Genomic DNA, 22,638 nt, shown 5'->3' with positions numbered 1-22,638 from the left:
GGTCAATCTCAAGGGAAGCATCACATAGAGAGCATTATAGTAATAATACTTGTCTAGTCTAGATGAGGCAAAACTGAGTGATGAGCCTCTGTTGGTTGAAGGTTGACCTGGACACAGCTGCTACCTGGGTATCCCAGGACAGGGCCACATTCAGGAGAATGCCTAGATTACAGGAGGTCGGCACCATTCAACCTAGGGATGATACCCCTAACTTGTCAGAGGGACACCCCCACCCCCACCGGGAGGATGATCTCCGTCTTATACAGGTTCATCTTGAGCCTGTTCTCCCTGGTCCATTACAACACATATCATTCCCTTACTTCCAGTTCACATCTTCTTGTGCAGTAGTATATGAAGCAGCCTGCCCAAGCACCGGGAGGATGATCTCCGTCTTATACAAGTTCATCTTGAGCCTGTTCTCCCTGGTCCATTACAACACATATCATTCCCTTACTTCCAGTTCACATCTTCTTGTGCAGTAGTATATGAAGCAGCCTGCCCAAGCACCGGGAGGATGATCTCCGTCTTATACAAGTTCATCTTGAGCCTGTTCTCCCTGGTCCATTACAACACATATCATTCCCTTACTTCCAGTTCACATCTTCTTGTGCAGTAGTATATGAAGCAGCCTGCCCAAGCACCGGGAGGATGATCTCCGTCGTATACAGGTTCATCTTGAGCCTGTTCTCCCTGGTCCATTACAACACATATAATCCCCTTACTTCCAGTTCACATCTTCTTGTGCAGTAGTGTATGAAGCAGCCTGCCCATGCACCAGAGCAAGTGTTAATCTCATGGCTTGCAGGTACCCCCAAAGTCTTCATGAAGAAACAACCCAAGCAAGTGGGAGAGGATCTAAAATAGCCCCATAACAGCTAAATGATACAGAATGCTGAGTGACTGGAAAAGATGTGGCAGCTAAGTGGTAGGACAAGGAACCAGATATCTGTAGCCAGAAGAAGAGATACTTAAGTCTTTAAAAGGTACACCTATCTTGTAGGTTTCCAGATTCATACTGAGCAGGAGTTTTGGGACATCCTTCAAGTATGGAAATAAGAGCTGTCCCTGTATAACAGGGGAGAAATTGAGGACTCTGACCAAACTAGGATTGCTGCCTCACCCACCAACCCCACCAGACAAACTGGGAGGGGGTGGGGAGAGGAATCAGAATGGATTTTAAAAAAATAGCCAAAACAGCCTAGTGATGATTAGGCTTACCCAGTGGGCAAGTGATCTTGCTACATGCTGTCAGGTTGCCTGCGATTTCTGGTGACTGAATGAGAAATATCCAAAATGTTGTGTCTTCAACAGCCCTGCTCAGTTCTTATAATCTCAACCCTGTGGCTCCTTTAGGGAGCCAGTCCATCTCATTTTTGGTCTTCCTCTTTTTCCTGCTGCCTTTCACCTTTCCCAGCATTATTGTCATTTTCAGAGAATCCTGCTTTCTCATGATGAACCCCCAAGTAGTATAGCTTCAGTTTCAACATTTTTGTCTCCAGATATATTTCTAGCTTGATTTAATCTGTTCATCTTTCCTGCAGTCCAGGGTATATGCAAAACTCTTCTCCAGCAACATATTTCAAACAAATCCATTTTTTTTCCCAGTTGGTTTTCTTCCAAGCAAGGGGTGGTGACTCACTTTTGGATTAGCAAAATAGGGGAAGTGGGAAACAGAGCAGTTGAAACCATGACTTACTATGTAGCTCACTTCTGCTGAATTTGTAACTCTACCCTTTGATCTCAAACTCAGTGTTTCATTATTCATTTTGCATGTAGAATTTAATTAGCCTTAGCAGCCTGCATCCAGATAGTCCGTAGTGCCTATTTGACATGTTGAGTCTGATGACAAAAAAAGATGAATTGCAGCTCCTGGAAGCCTCCAGAAGCACCAGTTCACTTTTTAAACCAGTCACAGCCCCATCCTTGCATCATTTAACACCAAGAAATTTAATAACCGCTTCTGGGGTTTTTGGTGTGTGTGGGGGGGACATTTGGGGACAGTGTGATCCCAAAAGGTCCGTAAAGCACAGGAAGGAGAGAGAGAGAGAGAGAGAGATGGATGATATTTTGGTGTTCTCACAGAAGTCATTTGAAAATGGTGAAATTATTTGCAGAGTGACTCACACTAAACAAAACTATTCTAACGTTCTGGTAAAAAAAATTTTGGTAATAAAGCTACCCAACTGAAGACATGATTAGGAAATATGGCCTTAGCTGGTATCCTCATATTTCCCAACCTGCTCACCAGTGTTTGTGTGCTAATCAGTCTGTTAATGTTATATATGTTACCCAAACATATTCCCATTTGGGAATTAAAACCATGCACATTTCAAAATCTTGTTTTAAGAAAAATGTTCAGTGTCTGTCAAGTATCAGGTTACTGAAAACTCTTGGAATTGTGTTGGTGTTCAAGCACAATATATACAATATTGAGAGACAGATCAGTTCAGAGCATTTTGGATTTGCTGGCAGTAGTTTTAAATATAGTACAGGATGTGTGTATACAAATCTTCTGAAATCCATTAAAGGAAGAGTAAGTGAGTGTGTAGGCACAAATCTGCTCCAGATGACAAGCTCTGGCACACAGAATGAGTTCTAAGTGGAAAGCATATCTACATTGCTTCAGGCAATCAATTATTGCTTCTTTTTAATCTATCTGTTTTGTTATGCTACTAAATCCACTAATTTAGGAACTGCTGTCAGACACATATAGATACCGTTTACATTCTATAAGGTATCTTCAGTTTAGCGCTTAAGTGACCATATCCAGTCTTTCTATTGTCAAAGAAGTGTAAATATTGGATTTCACAGTAAGAAAAAGAGCACAGATTGAAGATTTAAAGTAGCACATGAAAGAGATGGGTTCTCTCTTGCATCTTCTATTTTAATGCATGTATGTGTTATAGGATTTTCCTGCTGGAATGCAGTGTGAGAGAAGTCCGAGTTGCCGTAGCTACCATTCTTGAAAAAACCCTGGACAGTGCCTTGTTTTATCAGGAAAAGGTTAGTAATATGTATTGATTGCTAGATTATGAATGTTGTTGTACTCCTGAAGAGAGGATGCTGCTGTCTCATGCGTAAGTAGTATACTTTTAATCCTTGCTCTTCTGACTTAACCACTCTGAGTCCAGTATTGTCATATAATCCTTCTGGTGTTTTTTGTTCTTATAGCTACAGAGATGCACTTGAGAATTTGTGTGACATGCCTGATAAAGTCAAGGAAGGAGGAATACTGCCTGTTTAACATAAAGCTTTGGAAACTTTATGCTACAGTTTCCAAAAAATGAGGTTGGGCAGCTAAAACTGTGCCAAGCCTATCTGTTTGTTGTCCTACTTAATTGCTGAGCCATTGGTCAACATTGAATGTGTTCCCAGTCCTAACATTATATGTGTTGGGACACATGTGAATAAGGTTTTTTTTTGTTCTGAAGGCACATTTGATCTCTGAGATGTTCTGCAGAGAACTGTTCAGTGAGGTATTAAGAAGGCAACAACAGACAGTATTAAACTATCTGACTGGTGTTGTTGTAAGCATACTTTATGGAAAATTCATTCTTTGCTAAATTTCAAAGTAGGTATATAACTATGTTAATTTGTTGGTGGAAATGCAAGCAAGAATTGTGTGATGTTTTCCAGGTTTTTGGAAAATGCTGCTTTTCAGGGAGGGCTTCTACACTGGCCCTGCCTGATTTTACTCCTGTTATCCTGTTGTCTCATTGAGTGCCTTTGGTGCCACTTGTTTTATCCCATCTGATGTTTTCATTTCTTATTATTTATTTGTAGTCTGTTAGTATAAGTTTTATTTATTGTTATAAACTGGCCAGAGCAGTGCATCTCACTGATGGGGCAGTAAATAAATAAATATTTTAAAGACTAACAAGTTTTATTTGGTGTAAGCTTTTATGAATGTGTCTGGTGAATTGACTGCCAAATAAAATTTATTAATCCTGAAGTTGCCGCAAGACTCATAAAAATTCTTCCCTGTTACTTTTTTAATAAGTTGTCAAATCGCAAAGGTAATACGCCCACCATATCATCCTGAACATGCCTGATCTTATCTGATTTTAAGAAGTCAATGTCAGGTTTTGTTACTGCATCAATGGAGGACCACCAGTGATCTCCGGGTGAGACTATGAAATAAATCCTGTCTAGAGATGAGCATGAACCTCCACTTTGGCAGTTTGTAGTTATTTGTTCTTCCGATGCACAGGTGTTCCGCATCGGAACACCTGTGCATCACCTCCAGCAGTTGCCCACTCAGTGGGAAGCTGGGGTGCCCGCAGAATACCAGTGTGTTCTAAGAATGAATCATTAGGAACCGCCAAACTGGCAGTTTGTGCCCATCTCTAATCCTGTCTGACTCCCCAGAAAGCTGCTGCCAGTCACACTTGACAATATTGGCCTAGACAGATAAAGGGTCTAATTCTGCATAAGGCAACTTCCTTTGCTCCTGTGGACTGGGTTGGATGATCATTCAGTGTCCTTTAATGGAAAAAAAAGCTGTCATGATAGTATAAGGTCTCCTTCACTTCTGATTCCACACAGTTGAAAGGTCTGCATCAATTAGTGGAGGTTGTTCTTGGACTCCTGGACAAAGATGTGCCTGAGAACTGCAAAAACTGCGCCCAGTACTTCTTATTGTTCAACAATTTTGTACAAAAGGTAAACCAAATACTTGTTCACCCATTTATCTCTGTTTTTATTATAAAAAATCTTTTAAAATCCTAGAACTAGGATGTGGAATACTGCAGCATTATTATTTGAAAAAATCACTGTTGTTTTTGTTTTTAAATCTGCATGGAATAAAGTGGGCTTGGATCCAACTCTGCTGTTTCCTGAGTGAAGAGGTTCTATGACTCAGAGAACAGTAGCTTCAATTTAATAGAAGTTCACTCAAATACATAATTGTTCTGTTTGTGCAAGCACTTATGCAACCATTTCATTGTCATCTGGTTATTTGTTTCTTGCTTCAGTTTTATTTTAGTTCATTTCTTTCTACGCTTTTCTCAGTGAATTGACCCAAGAAACTACAAACATATTGATAACAGAGCTGAAAACACAATAAATAATAATAATAGAATATAATAAGACATTGTCATTGTCATTATTAGACCACTGACTTAAAACTGTTGATGATGCTTTAAAAACACACCAGAAAAGAATAAGAAGCGAAGCATCGCCCCATTTCTCAGCAGCTTCTTGAGTTGCCAAAAGCTTGCTTGCAGAGAAAGGCCTTTGCTTGCCAGCAGAAGGGTATCAGGGGAAGGATCTTGTCAGGACAGGGATTCTGACACTAACAGAATATTATTTATATTTATTTATTTATTTATTGGATTTATATACCGCCCCATAGCGCTACAAGCACTCTCCAGGCGGTTTTACAATTTTTAATTATACAGGCTATACATTGCCCCCCCAGCAAGCTGGGTACTCATTTTACCGACCTCGGAAGGATGGAAGGCTGAGTCAACCTTGAGCCGGCTACCTGGGATTTGAACCCCAGGTCGTGAGCACAGTTTTAGCTGCAGTACAGCGTTTTATAGACCTCCAGGGAAAAATCAGAAGCCTGTGTTTGTGACAGCTTGCATTTATCCCAGTTAACTGAATTCCGGAATGAAACCAGACAAACATTTCCAGCCGTATCTGATTATCATGGTGTAAATCTTTTCATTGTTGCAATAATTCTAGGCAATTTCAGCTTGTCTAATTCTACAAGTTTTATTTATCTGCATTGCTCCTGTGTTCCATAAGCACAAAAACAATAGTTTGAAAACATCCAGAACTATTGTTTGGGGCTTTACAGGTCCTGATCAGTTCTTTGAACTAGCCACTGCTGAAACCCAAGTGTCTAAGCTCAGGGCTGAATGCAGGAGGACATCTAGACTGTGAATCTGAGTTCTCGAGTGTGCAGTTCTGTCTAACATCAGCTGAAGGATCTCTGTTACCTGATGTGCCCTTTGACTAACCAGGAGCCACTTTCTATTCAGAATTAAGCATCAACTTGTTCGTCATTATTCAGCCTTTTCTTGGCATCAGTCACTGGTTTTGAACCAAAACTGGTTCCTTGGAGTTAAATGAAAATGAGAAGTAGGGTTGACTATCATGCACATGTTGGGGCAGCAAAGAATCTTTCACAGAAGTTTCATGTCTCTGTTAAGTAACATGGGGCAGAACTGAACCCTGGGAGACTCCAAAGGCCAGAGTGCCAACGAGGAGCCCCACCATCAGTCTTCCAGCTTGCCCCTTCAGAAAGGACAGGAACCACTGCAAATCAGTGTCTCTGTGTCACATCCTAGGGGGGCAGTTCCAAAAGGTACCATGATTGAAAACTGCTGAGAGGTCTAGAAGAGCCAAGGGGGCATGCCTCTCCTTCATCCAGTTCTTAGTCGTGGTTAACTATTAAGGCAACGAAAGCCATCCTTGTTCTATAACCAGTGTTGAGATTTATGTCAGTGATCCATTTTATCCATAAGCTTCTGAAACAGGGAAGCCAAATAGCTTGCCAGACAATAGAACAGTGGAGACTCTTCAGCATGGTGTGGTTCAGGGAGGGTGGAGTACATTTATATTCAACTTCTCTAGATCAGTGGTCCCCAACCTTGGGCCTCCAGATGTTCTTGGACTTCAACTCCCAGAAATCCTGGCCAGCAGAGATGGTGGTGAAGGCTTCTGGGAGCTGTAGTCCAAGAACATCTGGAGGCCCAAGGTTGAGGATCACTGCTCTAGATCATATTCAGAGTATCATAAAACCAATAAATCAATGTTTATATATATCAAAAATAAATTTGTAAATTTAGTAAACAAAATTCATAAAATAGTACACATCTCTGCCCCTGGCAAAAGGAGGCCCCTGGGGATCCCTTAAAGGAAGCTTTTTATTGCCATGAAATGATTATGGCTGATGACGTCCTTATAGTGCAGTGTAAAATTGTGCAACAGGATTTCAGACATTGCATTCTAATTTGTTACTATTGCTCAAACCAATATTATACATATAGGCTACATTGTAAACCAACAGAGGAGAAAACATGAGGAAAAAAGATTAGGTGATAAATCACAGCACACTGTGATGCAAGAAGCCATTCAAAACATTAGAAATCTGTACACTTGATTTTAGTGAGGTTTGGTTTTGCAAATGGTTTTGTGTCAAATGTCAGAAGAATCATAATGAATTTTAATCTAATATGCACAATTTAATCTCTTAAAGCATGTTCTGTACACGTAAGGTTATCTGTCTTGTGCTTATATTTTCACAGCAGGGTATAAGAGCTTGTGATCTCCTCCTCAGGCATTCTGCCTTGAGGTATATGATTAACTTCCTTCTTGGTCCCAATCGGCAGAATAATCAGGTAATGTATGTGTGTATCATGTGGCAGTCTTAGTAGAACATGCTAAGCTCTTTCTAAAACCTACTGTTTGGGTTTAAAGCCATCTTTTAGACATCCACACTGTTTGGCCCTTCCACCCAAACATCATGAGAAATGGCAGCTTTCTCTGCTTGTCTTCTCCTTGTAACAAGATGCCTAAGACGGCACCTCTCTCTAGCTGTTTCTCCTCAGTCTGCCAGGAAAAAAAATAATTTCAAATAACAATGAGAATAATAGACCTGAAAACTTTAGCAGCTATCCAAAGCAGGCTTCTTTATTTAAGATGTTCACAAATGGCTCTACTTCTGGGCAAAGGCATCATTCCCCTGCCCTCCAAAAATCACAGGGCCTTGTCATAACTTGTGTTAACCATTTGTTCTTCACATGGACATCTGGATATCTCTGATTAGGTTACAACATTTACAGACTAGAATTTTCCAACTTACGTTGCAAATGTTTTAGCTCTAAATAGCCAATAGCCCTGGAACCAGAGCAGTACCAAAGATGTGGCCTGCCTCACTTTTAGCTACCTGTCATATAACCCTCAAGCATGCTAATTCAGTGAAACAGAGTTTAGTTATATTAAAGAATGAGTTCTGAGCTAGCTGCATCCACTATTAAGCTCTCTTTTGAAATACTTTGAATTACTGAGACCAAATTTCTTATAGAAGGCTTTCTCGCCTCCTGAACTAATTAAACATAAATAGTTTGCAACACAATCCAGCACAAGGTTCAGTCATCATCATCTTAGAATGGCAGACCTGGAAGGGACCCTATGAATCATCAAGTCTAGCCCCTATCGAGGCACAGTGGGGAATCGATCCCCCAACCTCTGGCTCCTCAGCCACATGCCCCTGAGCTATCCATCAGTTCTTTGTGTTCCAAGCTGCTGCCACACTATGAAACCTTGTCTATCAACTGATCCTTCTCCTTCTTTTCGGAAGACTGATACCTTTTTGAGGCTAGCGGACAGCACTTCATATGGCATTAGATAGATTGCTTCTTCTGTGTTTCCCTGGGGAGAACTGCTCCTTGCTTTAGACAAGCAAGCAAACATGGCTGGTGTTAAGCTTTGCCCTTTGCAAAAAAAAAAAAAAAACCCTCTGAAAACATATTTCCTGAATTGTACTATTGTACTTGTTGGACCCAGTGTTTGCTAGCTGATTTTCCCAGGTCTGAAAAAAAATAGACATTAATTATTTGAACATGTTGCTCTTTCAATAGAATTTATACTTTTAAACTATTTTTTAAAAAATCTCTGCTAAAACAGAACCGCAGGTGGAGTTCAGCACAAGCACGGGAGTTTGGATTCCTCCATAATATAGTTGCACTGCTTGTCTTGCACTCTGATGTCTCCTCACAGAGAAATGTAGGTAAGTATTCTCGGTTTTGCTTCACTGACCACTCTAGAAGGCTGTTGTTAATAGAGCTTAATTTGTTTATCTGGAGAAAAGACATTAAGCTGGAGAAATGTGTGCATCCTTGTTTTCAATGGTCTGCATTCAGTTTGAGCTATTGAGACCAGTTGTTTCTGGGCATTGTACATTTGGGTGCTGTATTTTTTTTTATTTTCTTTTTAGCTCCTGGTCTGTTTGTTCTGCGTTCACCCCTTAACATTGCCAGCTCGGGGCCACTTTTGGCACTCCATGAAGAAGTGGAAGCTTTGTTGTTCCTGTCTGAGGGGAAACCTTATTTAATGGAGGTATTGTCGATTTGTACTTGATGCTTTATTATGATTGAGTTGGACATAGATGTAGAAAGATCTTTGAAAACAACCTCGCAAACTGTGTTGCAGTCTTCTGTGTCATAAGGATATGTAAGTTAAGAAGTACCAGACAAGAGCATTGTGAAATGGCTGTGCCTTAGTACAGTCCTCTTGACAGAGTCTATTTGATAAGGAAGATATTGAGATAAAATCTATTACCATATCCATGACGAAAGTAGTTCTGGGTATTGCTCTTGTTGCTGGTGTGGGTGGGTGTTTCCAGAAAATCCCTACTATTTTGACCTTTCTGTCTCCTCATTAGGTGATGCATGCGTTGAGAGAGCTAACTGGATCACTGTCGATCCTTATTGAGATGGTGGTGTACTGCTGCTTTTGTAATGAGCACTTTTCCTTTACCATCCTACATTTCATCAAGGTAAGGAGAAGCCAGTAAACTTTCAAAGCACTCTGGCTGGGGTATTGGTGTGTGGATATCTAACAGTAGTTAACATCATGCAATACACAATCTAGTTGTTCATTGTGTAATCTGTAGGTAGATTCTGATTCTCATCTCTGATGTAGTCTGAGGACTTTGACTTGATTGCAGATGATTGCAACATGTGGCTCCCAGAAAACTCATGGTGAGCACATGATCCCAACATTCATTATTGTTGCATTTGCAGACACTTCTATGTAATATCACTGTGTACACAGCACATATGTTCAGTTTCACATTGGAATGGTGGCTTTTTAGTTTTTGATTCCTGACAGGGTTCAAAAATGAGCAGTACTTCCTGAAGCCTGAAGCACCCATCAAAATAACAGGAAAAAGGAGTTTTCAGGAGGCAGGTGATCTGTCTAAGAGCTTCTTTACTTCCTAAACATTTCCCTGACTTCTCCCATGGCTGTAGCTGTCTATCCTCAGAGATGTTAATTTGATGTAGAACTCTTCAGGGGAAAAATCCACAAATAAAGAATTCTGCCCACTGAATGATACACTAACTTTATTAAAACGTTCTCCATTACTACACAACTTTCACCCTGTATTTATCTTTGGCTTACAGAATCAGCTGGAAACGGCTCCACCTCATGAATTGAAAAATACCTTCCAGCTTCTTCATGAGATACTGGTAAGTGGAGAGATCTTAATGCCAACAATTCTTTTCTGTTTGCTCTCTGCCCATCACACAGACACGGTGGAGCATTAGAGTATACATGACAATGTCAGGAGCAAAACACGTAGCTCTATCTTCTAAAAAGTTAGTTTGTATATACCGTTCACGTTGTGGTCTTCAGGTTATTAGCTCATAGTCCTTGTGTGTAAATAATGTCACTTAATAATATTATTCATCTTGCTCACTGTCAGCCATGGGTGTAATCCTATAAAAGGTGATCTGTTTTCATTTCACTTGCTTTCAGACAGGAAACCAACATTGCTTAATTTTTCTGTTGAATTTCAGTGCAAGTGATTAAAATGTTAAATTTTATGCTTGTTTGTAACATCTGTTTGTTTTATAAGCTTGTAAAAATGGTTAGGTTCAGCATAAATACTAAGAAAGTGAGCCAAAGGACTACACAGAGTATTTTGTTAAAATATTATCTCTAGTTTGCACTGAAAACTGAAACTTCATCATGATGTCAACAATAATGTATTATCTCTAATGTTTTTATTCAGACTTTAACTTACTGCACTTTTAGTTGTAACTATTAAATGGCGTTGTAAAAGCTGCCTTGGGTCCCAGTACTGGAAGGAAGATAGGATGTAAAGTAAATAAATTATCACATTTGCTCCTCTTTGGTATCATATCACATAGTAATAACATCTGTGAAACTAGAACCTATAAATGTAAGAGATTATATCCTGTCAGTATAATAAAGTATTTCTGTTCTCTTGCATAGATTATTGAAGATCCTGTACAAATGGAACGGCTTAAGTTTGCATTTGAGACTGAAAATGGATTGCTAGGTTGGTAAATATGCTTGAAGAATTTGTGAAAAGAATCCAAACTGTCATGTAGTTAGTTGAGCACACATGAAGAGGCTGCAGTCTACAGTTGGCTGCAAAATCACTGGAAAATGGAGTAAAGATTCAAGAGCAGTGTATTCGCGAAGGCTTTCACGGCTGGGATCTAATGGTTGTTGTGGGTTTTCCGGGCTCTTTGGCCATGTTCTGAAGGTTGTTCTTCCTAATGTTTCGCCAGTCTCTGTGGCCGGCATCTTCAGAGACACTCTCTCTCTCTCTCTCTCTCTCTCTCTCTCTCTCTCTCTCTCTCTCTCTCTCTCTCTCTCTCTCTCTCTCTCTCTCTCCTCTGTGTGTGTGTGTGTGAGAGAGAGAGAGAGAAGTGAGATAACAATGCCACCACCCAGTGAGTTTCCATCAAGCAGGGATTTGAATGTATATCTCTTGTAGTCTTAGTCTATCACTTTGTCCTCTATACTAGTGGTCCCCAGCCTTGGGCCTCCATATGTTCTTGGACTACAACTCCCTGAAGCCTTCACCACCTTTGCTGGGAGTTGAAGTCCAACAACATCTCCAGGCCCAAGGTTGGGGACCACTGCTCTATATCACACTGACTCTCCACTGTAAAATGGCTACCTGGACAAAAAAAATTGTTTCATTATCTCTTTCTATATATGTGTTCAAATAAAGAATTCAAAAACAAAATTTGATTCATACACTTTTAGGGAGCTGTGTTAATTCATGCGGAAACTGAAGTGCTCTTTATTATTTTGGCTACTGCATTCCTAGTAGATTATATTATGAGAGAATACCGTTGAAGTAATAAAATTACATCATATTACCAACAAATTTAATCATCTTTAAATTGTTCTTCAAAACCTGAATTTATTTCTTAATTTATTGCATTTTAGTCCCAGCTTCTTTTGGGTTTCAATTTCTGAATAAGAATCCAAACTTTTGTTTGTTTGTTTGTTTCCTAAAGTGTGATACATTGTGAGCTAAACTTTAGATGCCATACCTGGTTAAGAAAGTTCAGCTCTGGCTTGGTGTGATGTCTAAAATTTAAAAAAAAATCATAGTTGCTGGTTCTGCTGCCCAGGTCTGCTGTACCATGGAAAGGGTAAATTAATGAACATATGGAACTAATTGCTCATTAGATGAAAGGTACAAAAGCAGCCATGTAGTAGTGAACTGTGGTTTGTCTGTCATACTTTTAAAGGCTCAAATTATGATTAAGCTTGTACACTGTAGGTACTATAAATTGTTTTGGCATAATGTCTCAACTGGGACAAGAGAATTTGATCTTCTAGCACCACCAAGCAAACTTTAATTTCAGTTATTAATACTGCTTAATGTTCTTTTTTTTTAACAGCTCTGATGCACCATAGTAACCATGTGGACAGCAGCCGCTGCTATCAGTGTGTCAAATTCTTAGTCACTCTTGCTCAGAAGTAAGTTTAATTCTCAAAGAAGTCTCTCTCATCATAGTTTAAAAACGCATCCTGTGGCAATGGAATTGCACAAAATAGATCCTCCCCTGAAGACTGCAAGGCACAGTCAGCTTGGCATAGGGAGGGGTAGTCTTTAAAATGAATGGCTCCCAAATTGTTTAGGGCCTTAAAATAAGGGATGGCACTTTGAATTGGACTTGGAACCAAATAAGCAACCCATTTACTTGTTCTTCCTTTTCTACTTGAAAAATTCCACCAGCTGCATCTTGCACTAGTTGAAGCTTCCATGTAGAATACATGGTGGTCATGTCTTAGGAATGGTACCAGGATGTGGATTACCATCACCAATCTCATACCTCTGAAGACTAGTTTCTTTCCAAGTACAAGTGTGGGGAGGAAGTAGTGATTCAAAAAAATGTGATGGGAACAGATGAGAATCAAATCTTCAGGGCACGTTGTTATAGATACAGTTTTGCAGAAGTACACAAGTTACTAATCTACATAAATCTATATACTGTATTTTTTGCACCATAAGACTCACTTTTTTCCCACAAAACAGGGGGGTGGAAAGTCTGTGCATCTTATGGAGCGAAGAAAACAGATTATATTTTCCTGTTTTCTTCTCCTAAAAAATCGGTGCGTCTTATGGAAAGGTGCGTCTTATAGAGCGAAAAATACGGTACATCTCTATGTACCTAAGTTTAGTTATGTTTGGCACCCAACTTAAATAAAAGTAGAGGCCTCAGTAGTTGAAAGAAGTCTGTGCTGTGTTTAAGATTGCACTCTGTATATTTCTTCATGGTAAAATCATCCTTGCACTGAAAGTCAGAAAGTAAGCCTTTTGAATAGGCATTCATTTGACTGACTTCTGTCCAGCATAGGATGGATGTTTTTGTAAACTGACTAGGTAATCATGCTTTATTCTTAAATGTTTGGCCTTCCTGGTCTGTATTGGCAGCACAGAAGTAAAGAGAACGGTTACAACTATGTGTTTTCAATATCTTCAGGTACATAGTTCTAATAATTTGCTTTGAATTCCAAAGGTGCTCTGCTGCTAAGGATTATTTCAAAGAGAATTCACATCATTGGAGTTGGGCCGTACAATGGCTTCAAATAAAGGTAACTTGTACTCGTGTTTAAAAAGGGGTCTTCACATGACTGCCTTGCAAATTAATGTCTATCAGGTTCTTCCATGCATTATAGTCTTTATCTGTATAGATACATGTGTGGTATTAAGAAAAGACAGGCCTTACTTGCACTGTATATGGAAGAGAAATAAAAGGTGCACAGCCTAACTTGTCTAGATAGAAAATTTTCTCATCCACCAGCAGTTCCCTACTCTCTTCTCCAACCCATTGAGAAGCAAGAAAGCATAGGTGGACCTCCATAAGTTAAAACGATCTTAAGAATCCAAATCAGTAGCCATCACATTTGAGCTCTGCTGTTATGTTATTTCCATTAATAGATACTTCTACATTTTTCTAGATGTCTGAACATTACTGGGCTCCTCAGAGTAATGTATCCAATGAAACCTCAACCGCCAAAACCTTTCAGCGCACTATTTCTGCACAGGTCAGCCTAAACATGACATTGTTTGTACATGAACCTCTAAACCACTGTTTAGCTATTACCTTTTTTAAATCAGATATAATGAAAAGTGCATTATTAAGATCTTTGTTCATTTGTAGAGCTCAACCAATAAATTATTTTATGCTATTGACTATAATGGCAAATAGAAGGGGAAGATATGGAGGCAGTGATAGATTTTACCTTCTTGGGCTCCATGATCACTGCAGATGGGGACAGCAACCACGAAATTAAGATGCCTGCTTCTTGGGAGGAATGCAATGACAAACCTAGACAACATCTTAAAAAGCAGAGTCATCACCTTGCCAACAAAAGTCTGAATAGTCAAAGCTATGGTTTTTCCTATAGTGATGTATGGAAGTGAGAGCTGGACCATAAAGAAAGCTGCCCGCCAAAGAATTGATGCTTTTGAATTTTTGTGTTGGAGGAGGCTCTTCAGAGTCCCCTGGACTGCAAGGAGAACAAACCTATCCATTTTAAAGGAAATCAAGCCTAAGTGCTCAGTGGAAGGACAGATCCTGAAGCTGAGGCTCCAGTATTTTGGCCATCTCATGAGAAGACTCCCTGGAAAAGACTCTGATGTTGGGGAAGAGTGAAGGCAAGAGGAGAAGGGGATGACAGAGGATGAAATGGTTGGACAGTGTCATCAAAGCTACCAACATGAATATGACTGAACTTGGGGGAGGCAGTGGAAGACAGGAGAGCCTGGCATGCTCTGGTCCATGGGGTCACGAAGAGTCAGACACAACTTAACGACTAAACAACAACATTGATTGTTTTAGGCTGCATTTTCCAAAAACTGTATAAAATGTAATATGTGTGTTACTCAGACTATACACATGTATTTATGAAAACATCAGAGTTTCAAATTCATAACATGTCATGATGTGACATACTTTATATTCAAACGAATTTCAGCTAGCTCACTATTTCAGCATTGAAACATGATTGAAAAATGTCATCGCCTTTTTGTTTTGCTTTTTTTGCATTTCAGTTTTTAAAAAACACTGCAGTACATCAGGGCTCACCTATAGATATTAAGATTCCTGTAAGGAGAATCCAACAATTCAGGACTGAGGTATATGTGAGTGGAGCTTTGAACTAGTCCTAAGAAGAGTGTTTGCAGTATTGCAGGATGGGCTTTTCCCCCTCTTAAGCTCAAAGATGACACAAACCTGCTGTGGCATGGTTCTTAATTGCAATATTATTTCCTAGGACACCCTGGCATATGCTACAGCCTTGCTGAATGAGAAAGATCAGTCTGGAAGTAGTAATGGATCTGAGAGCAGTCCAGCCACTGAGAATGGTGGCAGACATCTGCAACAGGTAAACAGAATCATTTTGTTGAGTCCATTACATACATGTGTGATGTAATTGTTTTCTTACAAGACAAAAAGCACAAGAAAAGTGTATTGATTATAAACATTCCTAAACAAACAAGATGTATGCTGTGGGAAAATATTTTTTTCCACAACTGAATAAATAGAAAAATAATTGATTTGAGTTCTGTTTGCCATTTAAAGGGGCAAATTGTAAACAATTTGTTTACATGTCAAATACCAATTCTACAAGCATGTTTTGGCTTGTAAACAAGCTGGGGATACTTTTTCCCATGTCACCGTGACCACCAGGGCAGCAAACTGGATGATGGCATGAGGATACATAGCTGGGGAAGCAAACTCCAACCTCCAAGAAATTGCTTCACCCATGACTTTAGATGTTAATCTGCTTTGTAATGAAACATGACAGTTTTCCATAGCTTAAAAACATTTCCTTTTATGCATTCAAGATACCCTGAGAGTGTGGCCACTTGACTTGGAGGTATATAGAGAAGCCCATGTAAAAAATAATTCCCCAATGACTTTTAATCCAACTAGCACAAGTGAATTCTTCTGGTTATTGCATTGTAAAGCCGGGATGGGGGAAGGAGTCTTGTGGCGCAGTGCTCACAACCCAGATTTAATCCTAGGTAGCCAGCTTCAGGTTCACTCAGCCTTCCAGCTTTCTGAGGTTGATAAATTGAGTACCCAGCTTGCTGGGGGTATGTGTGTAACCTGCATAATTAAATGGTAAGCTGCCCAAAGAGTGCTTTAAGTACTGTGGGGTGGTATATACCGTATTTTTCTGTGTATAAGATGCCCCCCCAGTTTTCTAACCCAAAATTTCTTTCTTTGCAAAAAGCTGCTTTCCCCCTCGCAAAAAGTGGAGGGGGAAAGCACTTTCCTCTCAAGAAAGTGGAGGGGGAAAGAAGGAATCACTTTCCCCCTCCACTTTCTTTGCAAAAAGCTGCTTTCCCCCTCACAAAAAGTGGAGGGGGAAAGCAGCTTTTTGCAAAGAAAATGGAGGGGGAAACCACTTTCCTCTCAAGAAGGTAGAGGGGGAAAGAAGGAATCACTTTCCCCCTCCACTTTCTTGTGAGGAAAGTGCTTTCCCTGTCCACTTTCTTTGCAAAAAGTGAAGGGGGAAAGCAGGGATCAAAGCACTTTGATCCCTCCCCCCTTCCTTACTTCCATGTATAAAACAATCCTCAATTTTTCCTCTGATTATTTTAGGAAAAAGTGTTATTTTATACACACAAAAATATGGTAAGCAGCACTTTGTTTTGCTTTTTATCTATAAGCAAAGTAAGACTATTTTGTTGCCTGCTTGCTTTCTTTATGGTCCTACAAAAGTACTTCATTCAGCACATGATAACTAGTGCATTGTGATTTATTTTTAAGGTTTTGTTTCCTAAATAGCTGTATGTTGTAAACCACCTAAAGTGGTCGTAACGACCAGATAGGCGGGGTATAAATGAATGAATAAATGAATGAATAAAAATATGGATTCAGTCAAATCCTGTGCCAAAGGAGATGAGCCCAGTAGTGGGAAATTTAAGAATGAAATTCACATGGTAGCCAATGAGTTGCCTATGGGAGGCTGACAGCAGAGCATGAGAGCAATGGTATCTTTGCACTTATATTTCCAGTCACTGGTATACTACCCCTGGGTATTAGAGGACAGTGTATGTCCACTGAGTAGCCACTGATAACCTGTCTCTGTGTTTGTTTAATTCCATTTTAAGACTGGCAAAGCTGGTGGACATCTCATGGTAGTGAGTCCTGAAGGTTAAGTAGGTGTTGGGGGAGGGATCTTTGGGGGAGGGATCTTTGTCAGTGTGCCTTCCTGATCTAATTTGTGCTACTACTGAAGTCAGCTTTCCTTTTATAAACTGAGCTGCTGCAAAGTGTAGGCAGTTACTGAAGGAGCCGTTCATTAGGGTGCCTGAAGATCACACCGTTTCCTCTCTTAACTTTGTTTTGCATTTTTGAAAGGGCTCAGTGTCTCCAATGATGATTGGTGAACCTAAAAGTGACCTTGACGATGTGGACCCATAGTGATTGGCTTGTCTGCTGAAGAACAAAGACTTCAACTATAGTGTGGAATACCTGGCACTTTTCAGATATGCTGGAATCCCACTGCTTTTAACTTCAGAACAATCTGAAGAGAAGGCTATCTAAGAATCAGTGGCCATGCTACTTCCTAAGAGTTCAGTTATTCTTCATCTGAGAAGTTTACGCACCAGGCTGTAAGGGACTCCTGGGGCCCTCAGCGGTTTTGAGGGATGCTAAGCCGAGGCATGAGTTTAAAAATAATCTGTAAAGGAAAAAGCTATCAAGTGGTTAAAAATTTTATTATGTGAATCTTTAATGAGTGAATGTAAAATTATTGCTTTTCTGTGATGCTGCAAAAAAAAGCTTGGTTTTTATACAGAACAGAAAAATCAGACTGTGTTTAGGTATGGAGGGCAAATTTTTAATCTTTCTGAAAATGTTGAATAGGAATATTGAAAATTATGTAAACATTGTGATGACTTAACACTTGGCATTGTAAAATATTAGTTAAGAATCAGTTTACACAAGGACCTTTATATTTAATATGTCTCCTAGGTAATTTGTATAGTGCTTTACAGAAAGGGCTTGTTAGTTTGTTAACAGAGCCCTTTTGTGTAAGAATGGTTATTCCTTATGGAATAGTTTTGGTACAAGGAAGTCTGGAATTAGTAACTCTTTTTCCTGATGTCATAAATAAATGGGTAAGAGCAATAAAAGAGCTTTCTTTATTCCAAGAATACACTTATATATTGTGGTATCAGCGGATCTTTTTAAATATATTGATGAGTAAGATTAACCAAAAAAAAGCACTTTAAGACAGAATTTTTATTGCTGTTTGCCTCCTCAAGTCATCATTCTTATACTTGGAGACATATTGAATAAATTGTAGTCTTAATGATGTGATCTGCAATCATTTGCTTATGCTTTGAAATTGAGAGTTGGAATTGGCTGTATGTGATTCCTTGAGTTAAATGGAGACAGATTTTTTTAAAAAAATTAACACAGGCAAAGGATTGTAGGTTTTGGTTAGCTTGGCAAGGTGGCATTTAAAATCCAGCAGGTTAATTTGTTCCTCAATAACTGGAAACCAATTGAACCTAACATTGTATGATTTTATCTTCCTGTCTGAAATGCAGTTTAAGTGATCATTTTAGCAGCTACAGATACTCATTCTGTGCCAATTTTGAGTTTCAGCTTCACTTTATCATATTTTTCTTCACCGTTTTTGACTTTTTTCAGGGATTTTGCCTTAAGTTAAACAAAATTGCACCATTCACGTGAACTATGGTAGAAACTATAACGAGTGCCTGGATGACCTTTATTGTGGAAAGATTTGCCAAGTGAAAGGCACAAATAGCCAAAAAGTGCCTCTCTTTTTTCTTTTCTTTTGACTTTTAACATATTGTTGCAAAACCTGATCTGGCATAAAGCATTTTTCACTGTTGTGCACTAGTTGTGAATATGACAGGTTATTTCACTGTTAAAGGACACAGGTGCACACCATCCAGTTAGGATTAGCTGCCACAGGCTTAAAGAAAAGGGTTTCTCACACTGCATATGCAGAAGAACACATTTCAGGTGAACGCCTTTTCCACAGACAGCATTGTCATTGAAACATGGCCGAGCTCAGATATTTTATTAACAGCCTCCAGAATTTTAAATGTGATGTTTTAGAATGCTGAATAAATTTTGATGTCCTACCCTATCCTTATTGCATCAAATTATCTTCACTTTAACTTGAATCAAAATAAATATTAAGTGATGTTAAATGGAAAATATCACTTGAGTCCAAAAAAACTGAACTTTCCATCATTTCCTATGGAAAAGGTGGTCTCTTATCACAGGCCAAAAACAGAACCTTACTTGAAAAATCTGGTCTGTTTTCACCACAAGACATTCTAACACCATTGTGGGTTGTTACCTGGCCATTTTCCTGCTTGTACAAAGTTGATAGTTAGGTTTTAAAGTATACTTGGTTAGTTTTTTGGTTTCCAGCTGCTATCACTTCAATCTACTGAAGAATATTTTTTTAAAAAAGAAATCTAATGCAACAGATCTAGTTTGCTGTGTAAATTGTGAGTTGTTTCTATGTTGTGATCACCTTTACTGCCAGTTTTTTGAATGAAAAAATGGATTTTATACATATTAATGGAATATGTTACATAGGGGTGGGGCAAACGCAGTTCAACTGTATGCTCTCATTGTTATATGGTTTTGTTCATTTAATTCAGACAGCACTTGGAGAAGGCAGTTTTCAGTGGGGAAAAAATCCTGGTCAGTGGAATAAAGTTTATTCCTCTCACAAAAATCAGTCTGATCATTAAGTTGCAAAAAAGGGCAGCAATTGCCATTTTGCTTGGTCTGTTTGGAGACTAGGGAGAACTGAGGAATTTGACATAGCTGAATTGTACTCAAGACAGCTACTGTGTTTGCCCGAGTTAAGAAGAGTCCTGAGACTTTTAGCATTCTCATTACCCCTCAATTTATGTAGATGGAGTACAGTTACATGTGCATCCAAAAAAGATCATATGAAACTTTATTTCAAAAAAAGAGGACATTATAAAATGCTATATAAAACAGAATAAATAGTTTCCAAAAGGAAAAAAACCCAAAAATCTACAGCACAAGAAAGGCTTTTTTTTCTACATTAAGCTGCTATGAATTACAGTGGATACGTCTATACGTTATTCCATATAACATATTATACATGCGGTGTACATGATTCAGATTTCTCTTTGGCCTTTAAGCAGAAAAGGCCGCTTACACTAAAATTCACTGCATACTTTCTGCAGAGTAAGCACCACTGAACTTTAATAGTAATAACATTAGAACTGCAGAGCTGGAAGGGGCCCTATGGATCATCAAGTCCAGCCCCTGCCAAGGAGACAGAGTGGGAAATCTAACTCTCAACCTCCGGCTCTGCAGCCAGAAACCTAAACCAGAGCTATCAAGCAGTTCTTTGTGAACTTTACTTCTGCAGGACATATTTTTACACATATCTGCAAAATGTGATTATACAAGCAATTTAACATTTGGCAAGCTTGAAGAGAAGGCGAAAGAAAGAAGGGCGTTTATGCAGTACTAATACATTGCCTTGAAAAAACTAATTTCAATGACAGCTACCAAGTGCTTTGTAAGTAAACCACACTGTTTGGCCTAACTTGCCAATAGTGCCCTTGACTGTACAGTATCTCAAGTAGGATTAAGACCAATACTACTTGGTCTCCTGAGTCTTAAGTGCTTTTGAAAGCTTTAGGTCACCTCACATATAGAAGCACTCTGCAGCAGTTCTTTGAGATTCTTGAAGTCCACCAATAATACCCTCATCAAAATAGACAAGCAGGGAAACTGCTTGTCCTGAACGGTTGAGGACTTTGCCCTGCTTTCCTCCAGTCATGGACTGAAAAACTACATTATTTCATCAAGGTATATCTTGCTGGCCCAGTCACTGCATATAGAGCTGCCACTATGCTTTTCTTGGCAAATGTACCTTGACAAGGGCAACAGTGGGCAACTTAACATGACTTCCACAGGTAAAAGAAAAGACAGATAATGTCCTCTAGTGCACATCAATGACAACATCCTTTAAAGGTGTAGCAGGTCTAGGTTAGAAGGCAGCATCACAGAAGTTACTTGGCCATTCTGTCTCTATTTAGTGCAGAGGAGGCTTGGGTAGTACAGTGGTGCCTCGCATTACGATGTCAATTTGTTCTAGCAAAATCTCTGTAGAACGAAAACATCGTAAAGCAAAATTTAAAAGCCCATAGAAACGCATTAAAACCTGTTTAATGCGTTCCTATGGGCTTGAAACGGTCCAGCGAAGATCCTCCATAGCACAGCCATTTTCACTGCCCGTGCAGCGAGGAATTCGTCCCAGAAAAGAGTGGGGAGCCATTTTATTTACCCAGCTGCCATTTTGAAACCGCCGATCAGCTGTAGGAAAATCGTCATTTTGCGAGAATCGGTTCCCGAAGCAGGGAACCGATCATCGCAAAGCGAAATTCCCCCATAGGAAACATTGTTTTCCGATCGCTTTTGCGATTGCAAAAACTTCGTCATAATGCGATTTCGTCGTAAAACGGAGCGCTCGTCTTGCGAGGCACCACTGTATAAGGCACTTTGGAATCAGGAATGTACGTAGGTATGCATTTGTATGAGCCAAGTACTGTCAGCCACAGGATCATAAGCCATTCCTAGTTTTTAACCAAGTCATGGCATGCTCTCAAATCTTTATGCCTTCTCTCAAAGCAAGGCATCTCCAAGCAATCGAGATTTGATCACACGTTCAAACAGGGTTTCCCCCCCCCCCCGTGACATCTATAGATTCTAGCTTAGAATTCTAGCAGTGGTCTTATACTCTATTTCTGACCTAATCCTAGTCCTATTACTTTGTATATCTTAAAGTCAATATTGGCTGGATTCCTGGTGGCACAGCTATGATAATACAAGGCTGATTGTGTCATCAGCTAGTCTTCTATCTTTAAGTTTTCCTTTCCCCCACCCCCGGGTTCCAAGGCTCCCTAGGACTCCCTTTTGACCTATAGTGGCTATTTTTGTATATGAAATGCCCCCTCCACCCTGAGGCCCTTAAATCCTTTCACAGGTCAAAAGGGAACCATATGGAGCCTTTCCAACAGGATTCTTGCCACTGTAAAACAACTTTGCTTTATGGGCTATGAGGGGAAGATGTGGAAAATATTAATGCATACCAAATGGCTATTTACCATAATTGTAACTTATGGAAAGATTCATGGGTTTTGAAAACGTTGAACACACTGTTAATAGGACTTTCTAGATATTTGTATCTATGTAGTTTATACATACATTTATATATGCATGCAGCCTTTTACAGACTACAGAAAGCTTCTGATCTACATGGAGAGAAGTTACTATTACAGTTCAGAAGCTAGACAGTGCATATTTGCATGATTCTCAATATAGACCACACCCAGTTTATACTGTCTTCAGTAAAAGGATGTAGGTCACATGAAAATTAGTTAAGGGATATGTGATACCATAAGTTTAATACCTTCTGTTTCTGGACTATGAACAGACTTGGGAGGAATATAGGTTAACTCGAAACTGTTGCCTGCAAATGGAAGACTGCTAGAAGAAATGCAGCATATTAAGCTGATTGCCCAGATGCCAATACTGAGCCCTCAAACCCGCCTCCTCACAGTGAATATGGTAGTAC

The 22,638-nt window shown here is 39.5% G+C and overlaps 1 protein-coding gene across 3 annotated transcripts in view; it reads left to right on the top strand.

Annotated features, from left to right (window-relative positions):
• Positions 1 to 19,752, top strand: part of USP24 (ubiquitin specific peptidase 24) — a 99,414-nt gene extending 79,662 nt beyond the window's left edge. The window contains exons 55-67 of one of the 3 annotated variants that reach the window (XM_072997663.2): positions 2,907 to 3,003; positions 4,546 to 4,662; positions 7,260 to 7,349; positions 8,638 to 8,740; positions 8,948 to 9,069; positions 9,395 to 9,508; positions 10,137 to 10,202; positions 10,972 to 11,038; positions 12,405 to 12,483; positions 13,527 to 13,602; positions 13,969 to 14,055; positions 15,286 to 15,396; positions 17,385 to 19,752. In XM_072997663.2, coding sequence (XP_072853764.2) covers positions 2,907 to 3,003; positions 4,546 to 4,662; positions 7,260 to 7,349; positions 8,638 to 8,740; positions 8,948 to 9,069; positions 9,395 to 9,508; positions 10,137 to 10,202; positions 10,972 to 11,038; positions 12,405 to 12,483; positions 13,527 to 13,602; positions 13,969 to 14,055; positions 15,286 to 15,396; positions 17,385 to 17,447 — 1,192 coding nt within the window. In that variant the 3' untranslated portion in view covers positions 17,448 to 19,752. Of the gene's footprint in view, positions 1 to 2,906; positions 3,004 to 4,545; positions 4,663 to 7,256; positions 7,350 to 8,637; positions 8,741 to 8,947; positions 9,070 to 9,394; positions 9,509 to 9,625; positions 9,714 to 10,136; positions 10,203 to 10,971; positions 11,039 to 12,404; positions 12,484 to 13,526; positions 13,603 to 13,968; positions 14,056 to 15,285; positions 15,397 to 17,384 lie in introns of those variants that run through there. The other 2 variants (XM_020799678.3, XR_002301115.3) reach the window with 2 other exon arrangements.
• Positions 19,753 to 22,638: the final 2,886 nt, after the last annotated feature.

This window comes from Pogona vitticeps, chromosome 4 (assembly GCF_051106095.1).
Source record: "Pogona vitticeps strain Pit_001003342236 chromosome 4, PviZW2.1, whole genome shotgun sequence".
Lineage (NCBI taxonomy): Eukaryota > Metazoa > Chordata > Lepidosauria > Squamata > Agamidae > Pogona > Pogona vitticeps.
Note: the sequence above shows the minus strand (reverse complement) of the source record. Positions and strands in the feature narration are given on the sequence as shown.